Raw genomic sequence first — 16736 nt, forward strand, 5'->3', positions numbered from 1 at the left:
AATTTCTTATAGAAACCCAAGAGCTGGGTCAGCTCGGGCATGTGTGCATGTTTATGGAAAGGAGACTCAGGATAAGGTCCAGGCCTGGGACAGCCGGTGGGGCTCACAGGCTCAGCCCCATAGAGCTGGTGTCTGATTCAACGGTGCACGAAGGCCAGAATTTTCCAAACCTATGCCGGTGAAATTGGGCAGCTCAGAGCCTCCCTGGCCACACAACGTTCTCACTCAATACCCCAATGGACCCCGGGGGCCGGTGTTCCCAAGGGCTGCCCTGGGGCACAACTTGATTGCTCTTGGAGGTCTGGTGAAAGCACCCGGGAACTCCACACATGCACCAAAGAGCCTCTGAGCCAGGCGTGCTCACTGCCCCCTCTCCCAAATTCAGACAGGCCACATGTGGCATCAACCCAGCTCTCTCCCCCCCCAGCTTCCACACAGGACAATGGGCAAGAGGAACAATTACTGATTGAAAAGTGGGGAGGAGAGGGTAAAAATGGGTGATCCCGTGGGGTTCTTACCCGCCGCAGTTGAGTCAGGTGGGTGCAGGTGTGTCCCCCCCCCCCAGCAATACACACACACTGATCTGATATGTCCAGGTCCTGCTGAAGGAGAATCTCCAGGGGGCAGGGGAATGTGGAGGATAGAGGTGGGGAATGTGGGGAGGGGGATGGGCAGGAGGAGGGGTGGGGGTGGGGAGTAGGATGGGGTGGGGTGGGGGATGGGGCAGGGGAATGTGGAGGATAGAGGTGGGGGTGGGGAGTAGGATGGGGTGGGGGTGGGCAGGAGGAGGGGGAGAGGAATGAGGGGGATGTGGGAGGGGGACCGCCAGGGGGCGCTGCCGGCGCTAGAAGACCGGGGACCGCCCCCCCTCCCCCTCCCCCCGCGCTCCCGGCTGCGCTCGCTCTGCTCCGCCCGGCAGCGGGGCCGGCCCGTGGCGAGGCGAGGCGAGGCGGCGCCGGGACTCTGCCCAGCCCGGAGCGGGAGCGGAGCTCGGCCGGGCCGGGCCCGCTGGAGAAGCCCCGCCCGGGGGGGCCATGGCCGAGCGGGCCGCTGCCCAGGTGAGGGCCCGGCGGGCGGGGGAGCCCCGGGGCTGGAGCCGGGGCCGGGCGGACAGGGGACAGGGGGCCGGGGCCGGGGCCGGGGCGCTGCACTGCGGGCAAGGCGCGCTCGGTTGGCCGGGGACGCGCTGCCGGGCCCAGGCCGGGGTTTTCCCTTCGGAACCGACCGGCCCCGGGGATTCGGTTCCGGGTCTCGGCGCGTTTCCCGCGGGGCCGCTGCGGGGCCAAGGGGCTGCGGGAGTTCCCCGGCCCGGGCAGCGCCGGTTCCCCTCCCGCCCGCGGGATCCGCACCTCGCTCGCAGCGCCAGCCCCGCGCCCACTGCTGCGGGGTCCCGGTCCGCGGGGCTCAGGCCTGCGCGGGGTGCGACCGGCCCTGGGACGTTAAACTCCTCGGGGTCCGGGCCCTGACTTTGCCTTGTAAATAACCCAGCGGGTTCCCTCTGCGCTCCAACCGGTCCTCCCCATTGTCCCTCTGAGGAGTGACTCTCCTCAGCCGCCCCTACCCTGGCATCAAGGCGTGTAGCTCCCCCGCCCTCCACGGGGCACTTGGGGGTAGGGGTGTTGTGGGCACTGGGTCATGTCTGCCAAGCGTTCCCATTGTTCGCTGTCATGGAAGGAGCCGGTCGCTTTTCTCTCATCCTCTATCTGTCTGGTCTGTTTAGGTCCTGATCCTGGAAATGCTTCCAGACTTGCATAACGTCTGCCGTGGAAGGAGTCCCCCTGACTTCAGGGAGACTGCTCACGCGTGGGGGACTACTTGGGCAGGTGTCTGCTGCATTGATTCCTTGCAACGTAAGCGCTTCACGACCCGGACTGTCTCTTACTACATATTTGTACAGGGCGCAGTACAATACCCTTATTTTCTCCCTCTGCACCTTATCTTTGGGTAATCTCATCTGCAGACACAAATCCAGCTATCCTCTCTGTGCTGATGGCACACAGACCTATCGCTTTGCTTCAGACCTGTCTCCTTCTGGCCAAACTGAACTCTTAGCCTGTCTCTCTGACATCTCCTTGTGGGTTTCTAGCTGTCAGCTTAAGCTCAACGTGGCTAAATCAGAGCTCTTAACCTTTCTCCCTTCCCCTTAGTCTTACCTGCTACCTCTTTCCTTGGTCATTGTGGACAGCACCACCATTCTGCCTGTCACTCAGGCCTGTAACCTGGGCCTCATCTTTGACTCAGATCAGTTTCTAGGTCCTCGCATCCAGGCTACGTCTAAATCTTGCTGATTCTTTTTGCACGACATCTCTAAGAGACGGGCTTTCCTGTCCAGCCACGCGGCTGAAAAGCTCATCCAAGTTCTCATCTGCTCACCGCTCAGTTACTGCCACCTCCTTCCCCCAGCCTTGGCAAATGCAGTCTTGCCCGGCTTGTGTCCATTCAGCATGGTGCTGCCAGGATCACTTTCATAGCTCGTTGCTTTGAACATGTCATTCCCTGCTTTGAATCCTTCCACAGGCTCATAAGAACGGCCACACTGGGTCAAACCAGAGGTCATTCTAGCTCAGTATCCTGTCTTCTGACAGTGGCCAAAACCAAGTGCGCCAGAAGGAAAGAACAGAACAGGTAATCATCAAGTGACCCAGCTTCTGGCAAACAGGCTAGGGACACCATCCCTGTCCATCCTGGCTAATAGCCATTGATGGACCTATCCTCCATGAACTTGTCTAGTTCCATTTTGAACCCTGTTATAGTCTTGGCCTTCACAACATCCTCTGGCAAGGAGTTTGTCAGGTTGGCTGTGCATCGTGTGAAAAAATACTTCCTTTTGTTTGTTTTAAACCTGCTGCCTATTCATTCCCTCTTCTCCAGCTCAACAAACAAAAGCTACTGACCTTCACTTTCAAGGGTCTTGACAGCCTAGCCCCATCCTCCCCATCTGGTTAGATTTTCAAACATGTCGCCTATGTGCTTTCTCCCCTGCTGCCCCTCATGCTTGGGAGAGCACCCCCCTGCCCCCCAACATCCACTAAGCTACCAGGCCTCCAAAAAACTTCACCGTGATTAGGCGGCAGGTGTGCAGAGCCCACTGCCTACCATGCTGACCAGGACTGTCTCGTTGTTTCCTTGTACTCCCCCATGTCTCTGTCTGTCTCCATCTGTTGTCTCTTGTCTTATACTTCAGACTGTGAACTCTTTGGGGCATAGCACAACGGGGTCCTGGTCCGTAACTGGGGCTCTTCAACGCTACAGGAATATCACTAACAATGGGGCCTTGACTGTGGCAGGGGCCTCTAGGCGTTCTTGGAATACTGATCCCGGCAGTGGACAAATGTGTGTGGAATATCCTGAGTAAAAATATGTGGGGGATGATGCGTTGGGTTGGGCCGGTAGAAAACAAGCACCAAGCTTCTGATGAGCTAAATTCTTCTTCACTGTGTAGGATTTGGGTGTTAAGGACTTGGGTCTGGTCTACACGGGAGAGATTTTGGGCTTTGTTTTGTTTTTTTGTATAAGCTAAGGTAGGAATTTAAACCAGCCTAGTTATGTTGCTTGGGAAGGAGATAATAGACTAGTCTCTTGTGGGCTGTATTACTCTGGGCAAATTTTGCGTTATGGGTTTAGTGTGAGGGAGCTGGCTGGGGTTGGTGAGCTGTGACAGGCTAAATGGTTTGGTGGGCGCTTCTGGCCTTAAACGCTCTGACTCTAAACTGGGAACAGGTGCTGTTACACCCGAATGAGGGTGTAAGGTGTTATACCGGTGTGCCTATACCAGTATAACTGGTCAAACTTTCCCGTGTGGACAAGGCCTCAGACCTTTTTTTTTTTTGCTGCTTACCTCTGAGCTGCGTGCAAAGATAATCTTTATCTCGCATTTGAGCGTTGTGTGTAAGGGTTATCAGTTTTGAAAAGACAGCCTAGATTCTGACCGTCACTGTGATTCTTCATTTTAAAATAGATCCTTTCTGCTGTACAGTTTTATATCATTCCTCTAGTGTCTGACACTGTTTTAAAGATGACACCACCTCCGTTGCTTGTACGTTGTTCCTGTGGCACTCTCATGAGAGGTCATGTCAGTGACAAAACTTTGTCAGGCATCATTGCCATTCAGTAGCTTAGGCTGTGAATGAAATGAACTAGAATTGCATGCCTGACTTGCAGCAAAGGATCATAGTCTGCGGGAATGAAAGTGACACTTATTCATGTGAGTAACTTTACATGTCTGAATAGTTCCTGGGAATTTGAGGGACCCCTCAGTGCGTAAGTGTCAAAAGTGTGGATAAAGATATTCAATGAAAAACGCAGAGCTGCTAACGCTGTGGTTCCCAGGACACCAGTCAGGATCTGCTGGTTGGCAGGAGAGCACTATAGATTCCTGTATGACCAGAATCCACTGGGTTGTGACTGCCAGTGGAGAGCTACATTACACTAGCTTCTTCCAAATAAATGAACTTGGCATTTTGAATGGAAAATGATCAAGCCACCAGCAGGCAGAGAGTTTGTCTGCCTCCAAAACTGCTTTTAAAACCACTTTTTATTTGTACCGTATGTACACACGCTTGTGTTTCACTGAAATTGTTTGTAGCATCTCTCATGCAGCAGCTATAGCAATAGGAATTTACACAACACGGCATCTGCAAACTTCCAGGGGACATCGACTTAAAATCACTAATAGTGTTACAAATAACAGCGAAAAAGACTATAACAGAAGGAAATTAGAGGAAAATTATAGGTTCTTTTCTTTGTTTATTTACACTGGGCATTTGACATCCCTTCGTGTAGGTGTTTTCACTCTGGGTCTTTCACACAGCAACAGGGACGAGAAACATTTAACAGACATTAGGAGTGTGTGATCATTGAAACTAGCAGGCTAACGAAAGGGCAGTTGTAAGAGCTGACGCTAGTCTTAACTCTCACTGTAGAAACTGACTCGACTGCAAGCTGAGGCAGCCCTTAGACCTCCCCTGTGTGGGTATAAAGTTCTGTCTAGGATGCCTGACGCTCTGCAGACAAACTCCGCTTCAGACCGTCACCACACTAATTTAAGAAGACAATAGCTGGGTAGCTATTATTCATGGCACATGTCAGCCCAGGGCAGCTGAACCTTTTATGAGCCTCATTTCAAGGAGTTTATCATTCTAAGAAAGATGTCAAAAGAGCTCATTCCTCGCATCAGGACAGCGCCGCCGTCGGAGTAAAGATCGCATAGTGCTGAGGAGTCTGCAGCATGTGAACGGCTCTCGTGCAGATTCTCTGTCTCTGACTCTAGCTCCATTTCCCTTCTCTCCCCTTGCAAACAGGCTCAGGAGTGGGATGCAGAGTCGCAGCGCCTGATGTCTTCCCAGCCTGAACGAACGTCGGTGCAAACAGCAGAGATTTCGATGTGGACCCTAGTGGCTGCCATTCAAGCTGTGGAGAGGAAGGTGGATTCGTTTGCCACACGGTTGCTGAGTCTGGAGGGGAGAACTGGGACAGCTGAGAAGAAAATATTCGAGTGTGAGAAAACCGAGTTGGAGTTCGGGAACCAGCTGGAGAGTAAGTGGACTGTGCTGGGAACTCTGATGCAGGAGTACGGGCTGCTGCAGAGGAGGCTGGAGAACATGGAGAACCTGCTGAAGAACAGGAACTTCTGGATCCTGAGACTCCCCCCTGGTATTAATGGAGAAGTCCCCAAGGTAATCGTACCCTGGCTAGTACAGGAAGTAAAGGCTGAGCCTGTATTGGGTAACAAAGGGATTTTTCTAGGGCTGTCAAAAGGTTTAAAAAAAAAATGCGATTAATCGCCGTTTTATTCGCACTGTTAATAATAGAATACCACTTATTTAAATATTTTTGGATGTTTTCTACCTTTTCAAATATATTGATTTCAGTTACAACACAGAATACAGAGTGTACAGTGCTCACTTGATATTTTTATTACAAATATTTGCACTGTAAAAAGATCAAGAAAAGAAATAGTATTTTTCAATTCACCTCATACAAGTACTGTAGAGCAGTCTATCGTGAAAGTGCAACTTACAAATGTAGAATTTATTTTTTTTACATAACTGCACTCAAAAACAAAACAATGTAAAACTTTAGAGCCTATAAGTCCACTCAGTCCTACTTCTTGTTCAGCCAGTCGCTAAAACTAACAAATGTGTTTACATTGACGGGAGATAATGCTGCTCGCTTATTTACAATGTCACCTGAAAGCGAGAACAGGCATTTGCATGGCATTTTTGTAGCCGGCGTCGCAAGGTATTCACGTGCCCGATGCGCTAAACATTTGTATGCCCCTTCATGTTTCAGCCACCATTCTAGAGGACATGCTTCCATGCTGATGACGCTCGTTAAGAAAATGTGTTAATTAAATTTGTGACTCAACTCCTTGGGGGAGAATTGTATATCTCCTGCTCTGTGGTTTTACCCACATTCTGCCATATATTTTGTGTTATGGCAGTCTCAGATGACGACCCAGCACATGTTGTTTGATTTAAGAACACTTTTTCACTGCAGATTTGGCAAAATGCAAAGAAGGTACCAATGTGAGATTTCTAAAGATAGCTACAGCACTCGACCCAAGGTTTAAAAATCTGAAGTGCCTTCCAAAATCTGAGAGGAACGAGGTGTGGAACGCGCTGTCAGAAGTCTTAAAAGAGCAACCCTCCAATTTGGAAACTACAGAACCTGAACTACCTTCTGCTGGTGGCATTTGACTCAGATAATGAAAATGAACGTGCGTCAATCCCAAGCAGTGCGGACTGTTATCGAGCAGAACCTGTCATCAGCATGGAAGCATGTCCTCTGGAATGGTGGCTGAAGCATGAAGGAGCATACAAATATTTAGCATATCTGGCACGTAAATACCTTGCAACGCTGGCGACAAAAGTGCCATGCGAATGCCTGTTCTCACTTTCTGGTGACATTGTAAATAAGCAAGCAGCATTATCTCCCGTAAATGTAAACACATTTGTTAGTCTTAGCGATTGGCTGAACAAGAAGTAGGACTGAGTGGACTTGTGGGTGCTAAAGTTTTACATTGTTTTGTTTTTGAGTGCAGTTATGTAAAAAAAAATTCTACTTTTGTAAGTTGTACTTTCATGATAAAGTGATTGAACTACAGTACCTATACGAGGTGAATTGAAAAATACTATATTTTCTTTCTTTTTTACAGTGCAAATATTTGTAATAAAATATAAAGTGAGCACTCTGCACTTTGTATTCAGTGTTGTAATTCAAATCAATGTCTTTGAAAATGTAGAAAAACATCCAAAAATGTATATAATAAATTTCAGTTGGTATTCTATTGCTGTTTAACAGTATGATTAAAACTGTGATTACTTTAGATAAATTTTTTTAACCAGGTTAATTTTTTTTTAGTTAATCACTTGAGTTAACTGTGATTAATTGATAGTCCTAGATTTTTCATATCTCTGATCCAGAGGCCCTTTAATTCCCCATTGCAAAAGTTTGAATAGAGGCAGTGCCTTGATTAGCCACTGCGTTAGCTAGTCACATTAGGTCTGGAGGGTTCATTGGATAGTTGCCTAGAACTCGTCCCTGTACCGTCCATTTGGGGCTCTTATCAGGAGAATCCCCACTCTCACTGCAGCCCTCTTGTGCTGGCTGTTGGGGCGAGTTTATCTTCTCTGGGGATAAACTTGAGCATGCAGTAGCACCCCTAACCTCCAGGCCAGCCGAGAATCCCTGTTCAGAGAGGAGAGAAGCACTTACGCTCCCTCTTGTGCCAGGAGCTGTGCTGCTCCGAGGGAAGGGTAAGTTACTAAGATCAGCTGTTGGTAGTGTGCTGGTAGCAATGCCTCAGGTCACAGTTGTTCCTCCAGGAGACTGTCTTCTCTGCCCACACTCCCTCCCCAACCTAGGATCCAGTCCCTCCCAGTGACCCTGCCTGAGTTCGTCTAGCTCTTGTGGCTTTGAAAGACGTCGAATCGGGTATGTCCGGACTCATTTTCCCTCGTTCCCTGTACTGAGGCCTGTCTGTACAGCCAGAGGCAGATGTTTTGTTTTTTGCAGTTTATCTCTGAACTGTGATCCCCTAAAGGGTCTCTAGAAGACTTTGGGATAGCTCAGTGGTTTGAGAATTGGTCTGCTAAACCCAGGGTTATGAGTTCAATCCTTGAGGGGGCCATTTAGGGATCTGGGGCAAAAATCTGTCTGGGGGTTGGTCTTGCTTTGAGCAGGGGGTTGGACTAGATACCTCCTGAGGTCCCTTCCAACCCTGATATTCTATGGTCTCTCTCTGTGGTCTCATTCTATGACATACAGAGACTGACTAACTTCTCAAATAAAGATATGTCAAAGGTGCCCGGTGTTCTGCTGGTCAGACCTGCGGTAGTCCTTCCTCATCCAAAGCTAGGGGAATTCATTTTTAATGAACACTAACAGTGAGTCCCTTTTCCTTACCATCCCTCTGACACTGATGATGTCGTCTCTGGCTTCTCCTCCTTTCATAATTCATTCCTACACCAAGCTAAATAATCCCTCTTCTGCTCCCAGTGTTTCGACTTGGATTGTTGTGATTTACAGCAGCGTATCCCGGTTCTCGTATTAGCACCCATTGTGTAATGTCCGAGTGCGGTGTGCAGATGTCGTCAAAAGTGTTTCCAATATGCTTTTAATCACTCGAAACTCAGCACCTTATTGTGCTACAAAGCAGCTTTAACAGTCTGCAATGCAACTGGAGACGAATTGGTTATTTTCCACAAAACAAGGCATACTTTTCCACTGCCTTGGAGTAAAGCTGGAGTAACTCGATGGTGTTGCTCTAGATTCACACCAGTGCAAAAGATCTGAATCTGGCCCTGTATCTTTCTGACCATAAACTTTAAAATATCTAAGAAAAATACTTGTTAAAGGGGAAGAAATGCTGCTCCATGTTTGGTGCAGCCGGAATGGTATCGAGTGATGGTATTAAATGGGACCCTTCTGGCTTTTGTTAGTCTCGTTGTAACTCAGCTTTCGTTCTGTGGCATTGCAATACAAACCGTATTCCTTTGCTTCTCCCCGTCAGGGAATTCTATCCCCTTTTGTTTTCATTTGTTGCATCGTTTTACTATTGTTCTTTCAAATATAATGAACATTAAATTGTAACATAAACAGTGTGTTTAAAAAATGCCCATCTTCTGCATTAAATCGAGTTGCCTTTTTTAGGCACTCCCTGTCTATTTTATATATTAGTGACACAAGTATAAGAGATGAGTTAAAGCAAAGAGCTAAGTGAATGTCTGATGTCAGGTGCCGGTGATGTTTGATGACAGCGCCGTCTTCTCCCAGGAGGAGTGGGAGAACTTAGAAGACTGGCAGAAGGAGCTGTACAAGAATGTGATGAAGGGGAATTATGAATATATGATCTCACTGGGTAAGGAACGTTTTTCACTGATTTATTAGAAAATGCTTGACTTCTGGAGTGTTGGCTTGACTCCACCAGCTGAGGGCTGTTCTTAAACTCCTGTGAGTTCTGCCTGCATGCATTCAGTTTTGTCATGACAGAAAGCCGATGCGCAGCGTGGTGGCGGTGGTCAGTGTTCGGTGCTCTCGAGATGTGAATAGCGGTTGTATTTACTCATAGGCTCAGCCCTTGTATAGGTCTGTCTCATCTTACGCGGGGTTCTGTTCCGCGGTTAGCGCGTAAAGCGAAAACCGCATATAGCCAAAACCCCATTGAGTTCAATGGCGGGCGAAATTGCCCGCGCTACAGGTATAGTATTAAAACTGTTGTGTTTCTCTTTTGTCTGTTTTTGTTTTTGCCGACCGCTTAAAGTTGAAATCGCACATGTTAAATGCGCGTAAGATAAGACAGACCTGTATGTGGAAAACCTTTTGTGTTCTGTGGGCCTGATTTTGATCTTGCGCTGTCTTGATCACTAGTATAACTCCTGTTGGCATCGATGCACTCACTCACCTGTAACTTACGTGTGCGCATGAGAGATGCGAATCGGATGCTGTGTGTGGTGTGGTAAATTCTGCTGCATAAAGGGTGTGTCATAGAGAAGCAGTGCAAGTAACCGATGTCCCTGCGTAAGGGAATTATGGTGGTGGGACTAAACTCAGAACTGGAACTCGAGACCTGGGTTCTGGTCTCAGCTGTGCCACAGACCCTGTGTGACCTTGGGCATGTCACTTGCTCTCTTTCCTTCTTCGTGCAATGCAGTGGCAATACTCCTCTGGCTTCCGGGTGGCTGAGATTCATCCGCTCTTTGTGAAGTGCTTCGACATCCCACATAGGAGGCGCTATGCGGGGGTTGCTTTTTACTCAGGTTACAGATCGCCTCCAGGGATAGAAGGGGATTGATTTAAAATAAGTCACAATTCTTTGCTATAAGTTATCTGTTTATTAATAGCCACTATGTCCTCTCCCATAAACAGACTATGCAATTTCCAAACCTGACATCCTGTCCCGAATTGAGCGAGGAGAAGAGCCGTGTGCAAGGGGTCAGCAGGAGTCGGAGGAAAGAGAAACCAGTGCAGATCCCAGCCCAGGTGAGGGTTGGCTGAAATCGACTCAAACAGCAGGTGAAGCGAGCAGCTGTAACTTCAACAAGCCTCCATCTGCCATTAGAGCTGCTTGCTTTAAAAAAAAAAATCAGTAGTTTTCTTATGTCAGTTTTTGTCTCTACCAATCAAAACTATTTCTGGCTCTTGTCCCGCCTCGTTGAGTGTGCGGACTGGTCAGTGCACTTAACCACTTGGTTTGTTTCCGCTAGATCCTCTTTAGCAAGGCTGGTTTCTAGTCAGTGACTGCCTGCTCCAGAGCCGGAGGTTTTGGGGGCTTGGGATCATTTTGAAAGGTTTATGGAACAATTTTCAAAAGGAGTGAGGGCTGCATTAGCAGTAGGACTTGGCTCGGATGCATGTGTGGTCTTTGCTATCCAGTTACACCCGGGAGGCACAAGCTATTTATTTCAGATCGGGCAGTGATGGTTAGAAAACCCTCACTGAGTTCTCTTTTCAATGAACAGTGTCTGCGATGTCTGCCCTCGAAATCTGCGCTCAGATTAAACAAGAGGAAGAGCCAATGGCTGAGGAGCAGCAGGATGCAGAAGAAAGAGAAGCCCCTACAGAGCCCGTGGCAGGTGTGTGATAGGCTCCGGTGACTCTGAATCCTGGCAGTCTAGTTTAAAAGCAGGAGCGTGAACCAAAGCTTTATACTTCTAAAGCTCTTCTTCTATAGTCCAGCGTGAGCAGCATTATCTCTGTGACAGGCCTCAGTCGCAGCAGGAAGAAGAATGCTGCATACCCCACAGGGCAGTTTATCCCTCCGAACAGTCAGGTGGGACACGTTAGCAGGACTGCTTTGGGGGCGGGAGTGAGACCACCTGTGGGACTTTGCTGTGCTGATAACCCCCTGGGCTGCTCCGATGCTGTCCCGGAGGGGAGCATTGTAGAAATGCCTGGATAGATTGACCGGAAGGGATCAGGGACAAGAAATGTTCTCCCTTAGGCTCTCTTGCCTGGTGACTCTTGCTCCAAGTGGCACTGAGGTGCTGGAGCAACTTCTTCTTCTCTCAAGTGCATGCCCGTGGGATCAATGGGAGCTGCATGGGCGCAGTCGAGTGCAGAACTTGGCCCATTGTGAAGTTCCTGTTTCGTTTCTCCCCGTGTAGGAGTTTAGGGAGAAATCTCTCAGGAATGAGTCCAGATAGAATCAGTCGTTTCCTTACTTGCCTGTGTGGCAGGGAGGGTTTGTATCCAAAGACATGCCAGCATTCTTTGCATCTCGAACTATTCATCTCCCTTCGGTGGCTCCATCCCTGTAGTATGAGAGTCCTGCAGGGTCTTCATTATTATTGTTGTTAATTATTTGTATTACTGTGGCTCCTAAGAGCCCTAGTCCTGGATCGGGACCCCACTGTGCTAGACGCTGTACAGGCACAGAACAAAAAGACGGTCCCTGCCCCGAGGGACTTACAATTTAAGCGTAAGACGAGACAACACGTGGGTACAAACAGATGGGGGAGGACAGGAGAACAAGGGGCAATATTGGTCCGTATGACAGGCCGTGCAGCCTGTGTGTCAGAGGCTATGTGGGGTCATGGCGAAGGAGAGGTTTGCGGAGGAATTTGAAGATGAATGACGAGGAAGTTTTGGAGCGGCTTATGGAGAGCACCTCCCAAGCTGTGTCTTTATCCTCCCCATGGCCCTGGGCGGTAGAGGGATTGCTGTCCCCCACTAGCAGATGGGAAGTGAGGCAGAGAGAGGCTGTGTTCTGCCCTGGGCCTGTGGCAGAGATGGACCCTAGTGCTGTAACCAGAGGCCCAGCCTTCCCCTCATTTGGTCTCTGATGCATGGCCAGAGAGTTGATTCCCCATACCCTTTATGCAGCATAGTTTCATTTCTCCCAGGCTGTCCTGTGAATTACGTTTGCCTTCCCTCCCTGTTCCAGCCGACGCCTGGCTCGCCAGCCACGAGAAGAACAAGGAGCAAGATTCGCAGGAGCTGGAGCCGCACTGGACTGCGGCCCAAAGACCGGAAGAGAATATTTACCATAGCGCCGAGCACGGCCCGCCCTCCAACGGGCCAAACGTGACCCTGGCAGTGCATATGCCAGAGAAACCCACCCAGCACGAGAGAGACTTCAGCCCCTTGAAAGCCAGCACCGTGTGCCCGGGGGCTCCCGCGACGGAGCGGCCCTACCTCTGCCCCGAGTGCGGGAAGTGCTTCAGCCGCAGGGAGCACTTCGTGCAGCACCAGCGCACCCACACGGGCGAGCGCTCCTACGTGTGCCCCGAGTGCGGCAAGGGCTTCACGCAGCAGTCCAACCTCACCAACCACTACCGCACCCACACGGGCGAGCGCACCCACGTGTGCCCCGAGTGCGGCAAGGGCTTCATCCACCAGTCCACGCTCACCACCCACCTCCGCACCCACACCGGCGAGAAGCCCTACCAGTGCAGCGTCTGCGCCAAGTGCTTCAGCCGCCTCTCCACCCTGCTGGAGCACCAGCGCACCCACACCGGCGAGAAGCCCTACAAGTGCCTGGAGTGCGAGAAGCGCTTCAGCCGCCTCTCCACGCTGGTGGAGCACCGGCGCACACACACCGGCGAGAAGCCCTACAAGTGCGCCCAGTGCGAGAAGAGCTTCACCCGTCTCACCAACCTGACCGTGCACCAGAACACCCACGCCGGTGAGCGTGCCTACAAGTGCACCCAGTGCGGCAAGAGCTTCGCTCAGAAGCCCTACTTCCTCAAGCACCTGCGCAACCACACCAAGGAGAAGCTCTACAAGTGCCTGGAGTGCGGCAAGAGCTTCGTCTGCCACTCCTGGCTGGTGCGCCACCAGATGATCCACACGGGCGAGCGGCCCTACCAGTGCGGCGAGTGCGGGAAGAGCTTTGTGCAGAAGGAGCACCTCTTGAAGCACCAGCGCGTCCACACGGGCGAGCGGCCCTTCCAGTGCTCCGCCTGCGCCAAGAGCTTCCGCTGCCAGCAGTCCCTGAGGCTGCACCAGTGCGCGCACGCCGGCCAGCAGGGCAGTGCGCCGGCCGCGTCTGGGGCCGAGTTCAAGAGCCAGCTGCTGTACCTGAAAATGGAAAATACCGGCTAGTAGAGGGGCGAACCCTGCGTTGGGAGCTGCACGGGGAGAGCCTCCCCCAGAGACTAGCCAGATCCGCCCCATGTGAAACAATGCAGTGAATCCCACGCCCTCTCTGCATGCCAGATGGGAGGGGAGCGCTGGACGCGAGGGGCGGTGACGCAAGACCGTATTGAATGTGAGCTGCAAGCAGCCGTTACGTGCCGTGCCCGGGGAAGAGAACCCGCGACGGACTGGACAATGCATTGGAAGCGTCCAAGTGGCCGCAGCTGTTTTGTACCAACAGTCTCCTGACCGCTGGCACTGCCGGCGAGTATGTCGCCAGCAGGCTCTGCTCTGCGGGGATGGCGCAGCGCAGGCCTACGAGCGGCTGTAACGTGAACGACTTCCTGCCACGACTGAAGAAGTGGAGCACAGGCTGTTGGGAGTGAGTGTCAGCACGTCGGCAGGAGTGCTGGGTTAACAGTACTTTGTCCTCCAGGGTGCTACAAATGCGCTCTGCTTGCCCGCGCTGGGCAGCTTCCCACAGTCAGTACGGCTGGGGCCTCAGAGCTGCGGTGAGGCTGAGAAGTGCCTGCAGTTGCACTGCAAGCCAGGGGCAGAGCCAGGCCTACACTACAGGCCCCCTATGCTCTTACCACTCGGCCTCACCACCTTCAGCCCTCCTGAAATGGAAGCTGAGCTCCACCCTGGCGGATGAGAGGAGGAATGCAGCGTCCGGCTCGCTTGCCAGTCCGGGGAAGCGATTGGCAAACTGGAAGCAGTGATTTCTGTTCTGTTGGTGACTGGTTCTATTTGTGACACTCCTGCTTCCCACTGCAGCTGGTGGTGGGGGTGGTACCCTCAAATACCCTGGAGCAGGAGCAAAAAATAAAGTTAAGCTGGGTGCAGGGTGGTCAAAGCGTGCGTGTCCGTGAGGTGTGATGATCTGCCGCAGGAAGGCAGACTCGGAGGATTTCCCTTTAAAGGTCAAAACACGTAATTCAGAAGTTAAAAGGGCTGGGGGGGAATTGGAGCCAAGCTCAATTCCGCTGAATGTTGCCCGACCTAGGAGTCGTGTGGGTGCTCGTGAGACCTCTCCAGAGCAGGCATTGCGTCTGCCACAGCAGCGCTAACGACAATGGAGCGTCAGGTTGGGGGTTTGGTCCTCCCCTGCTCATCACACTGCAGTTCTGCTCCGGTTAGGAGCTATTTACCTTCCCAATAGCCGCCTGCAGGCCTCCCGCAAATGAGACCTGCAGCCGCAAGCTTTCAGGCCTGTCTACACAGCTGGGTTTTGTTTGTTTTTGGGGCCTCGGCTCCCTGAGGAGATGACAGGTACCAGTTCCCTGCAGAGCAGCTGTGATCAGACCTGTGTTTGCAGGTGTACCGCTGGGCCCAGCTGGGGTTGTATCGGTGCAGTCGGAGCTGCTCTTCTGTAGTGCTTCAGCAGGAGCAGAGCACCCAGCGCACAGGCTGTTACGAACCGTGCGCAAAGGGACAGATAAGGCAGAAAATATCCAAATGACACGCTACAAATCCAGGGTGCACCCACCCCTTGAATACGGTGTGCAGTCCTGGCCACTGCATCTCAGAAAAGATGAATTAGAATTGGAAAAGATACAAAATGATTAGGGGTCTGGAACGGCTTCCAGCTGAGGAGAGATTAAAAAGACTGGGACTCGTCAGCTTGGAAAAGAGACGACTAAGGAGGGATATAATAGAGGCCTATAAAAGGTGGAGAAAGTGAATAAGGAAGTGTTATTTACTCCTTCCCATAACACAAGGGTTATTCATAGCAGACTGTGTGCCCTTATTGACTGGCCTCTACTGGGTAAAAGCAATATCCCCCCGAGGGCCCAGCAGGAAAAGGCACAAAGGCGGATTAAATCAGATCTTAAAGCATCTGCTGCTGCAAGGTGCTTTTCTACCACTCGCAAACTGAACTCCCTTGGCTCCGCAGAGCTGGTAGCCTGTATCTGCATTTCAGAGCCGATGCTGCCGTAGACCTGGGGTGTAGACAGTGTAGACCACCGGAAGCTGGTACAGCAACACCAGCCTGAATGCTGTTAGTTTCAGCAACAGCAGCCCCTTTTTGTCAGTCCAGCTGCCTCTACCCTGGGGTTTGGCTGGGCAGGGGGGTGCCGTTCACAGCTGTGCTGATACGTTTTAAGTGTAGATGGATTCCTGTGGCACCAGCACTTGGCTGAATTCATCCAGGGTGGGAAGAACCTCTTAACGCTTCCCCCTTTCCCATTTACTGATGATGGAACTGCTGTGGGAGGAGACGTGCATTCCCCCTCTCACACTCAGGCCTGCTATCACCCTCATGTTCCAATGGCTGGTGGCGGCCGGACACACTGACAACAGGCCGAACCACTCACCCAACTGCTCACAGGAGGCCCAGACCCCCCGGTGCAGTCTTCAATAGTGGCAGTGGTGGCTGGGGAGGGGGAAGTGCGCCCCAGGCAGTACTCTCGGGGGAGGGGGAAGGTATGAAGATGGGCAATCACTCGTTACGGAGTATGATCGTCTTCCATGGGCGTTATGGCTCAGGTGGCTAATAAGGCCAATCCTTGAACCATGTGTGCTATTGCAATGAGGGCAGATGTTTCCAGGCTCAGCAGGGGGCTGTTGAACACGACTGGAAGCCAGTCTCTCCTTCCTCCTGCGTCTCTTGTCCTCTTCGGCTTGTCGGCGAGCAAGTTCAGAACGCAGGGGACCGGCACGTAGGACTTCACTCCGTTTTAAGCGATCCTGGGCAAGTGTCAATGTCAATATTTTACACTCTTTTTAGGTTGTCCTTATAACGCTTCTGACATAAATTGTAATAGTGGAGGGGGAAGGTATAAACCTGGCATGGTACATCAGCCCCCCCCCAGGGCACAGAGATGCACATTGCTGGCCTGCACCGAATGGAGCCCATATGATATAAAATCCTGAATGGTGTGGAGAAAATGAATGAAGTGTTATTTATCCATTCACGTAACACAAGCACCAGAGGTCACCGGATGAAATGAATAGGCAGCAGGTTTAAAACAAATGAAAGGAAGTATTTCTTCACACAACGCACAGTCAACCTGTGGAACTCATTGCCAGGGGATGTTATGAGGGCCAAAAGTATAAGGGTTCAAAGAATAATTAGATATGTTCATGGAAGATAGGTCCATGACTGGCTATTAGCCAAAATGGTCAGGGGTGCAACTCTGGGTGTCCCTAAGCCT

The 16736-nt window shown here is 51.2% G+C and overlaps 1 protein-coding gene across 4 annotated transcripts; it reads left to right on the top strand.

Annotated features, from left to right (window-relative positions):
- The first annotated feature begins 928 nt into the window (after nucleotides 1–928).
- LOC112108962 (zinc finger protein 501-like) lies at nucleotides 929–14687 on the top strand. Of its 4 annotated transcripts, XM_026659725.2 has the most exons (7): nucleotides 929–1058; nucleotides 1721–1850; nucleotides 5301–5675; nucleotides 9238–9361; nucleotides 10369–10482; nucleotides 10962–11075; nucleotides 12386–14687. In XM_026659725.2, the coding sequence occupies exons 3-7, from the start codon at nucleotides 5334–5336 to the stop codon at nucleotides 13543–13545; spliced, it is 1854 nt and encodes a 617-aa protein (XP_026515510.1). In that variant the 5' UTR covers nucleotides 929–1058; nucleotides 1721–1850; nucleotides 5301–5333; the 3' UTR covers nucleotides 13546–14687. The 4 variants fall into 4 exon arrangements, with proteins under 4 accessions (XP_026515510.1, XP_026515513.1, XP_026515509.1 ...); XM_026659728.2 differs by lacking the exon at nucleotides 5301–5675; XM_026659724.2 differs by lacking the exon at nucleotides 1721–1850.
- The last annotated feature ends 2049 nt before the right edge of the window (nucleotides 14688–16736 follow it).

Source organism: Terrapene carolina, unplaced genomic scaffold, assembly GCF_002925995.2.
Source record: "Terrapene carolina triunguis isolate 2854851 unplaced genomic scaffold, T_m_triunguis-2.0 Scaffold668, whole genome shotgun sequence".
Taxonomy (NCBI): Eukaryota; Metazoa; Chordata; order Testudines; family Emydidae; genus Terrapene; species Terrapene triunguis.

Bases quoted from the DNA above. Each gene is read 5' to 3' on its own strand.
- LOC112108962 (XM_026659724.2), top strand. From the start codon at position 1,035: ATGGCCGAGCGGGCCGCTGCCCAG. The intron at 9,362-10,368 runs GTAAGGAACGTT...TCCCATAAACAG, and splicing joins TGAATATATGATCTCACTGG to ACTATGCAATTTCCAAACCT. The intron at 11,076-12,385 runs GTGTGTGATAGG...TCCCTGTTCCAG, and splicing joins CCCTACAGAGCCCGTGGCAG to CCGACGCCTGGCTCGCCAGC.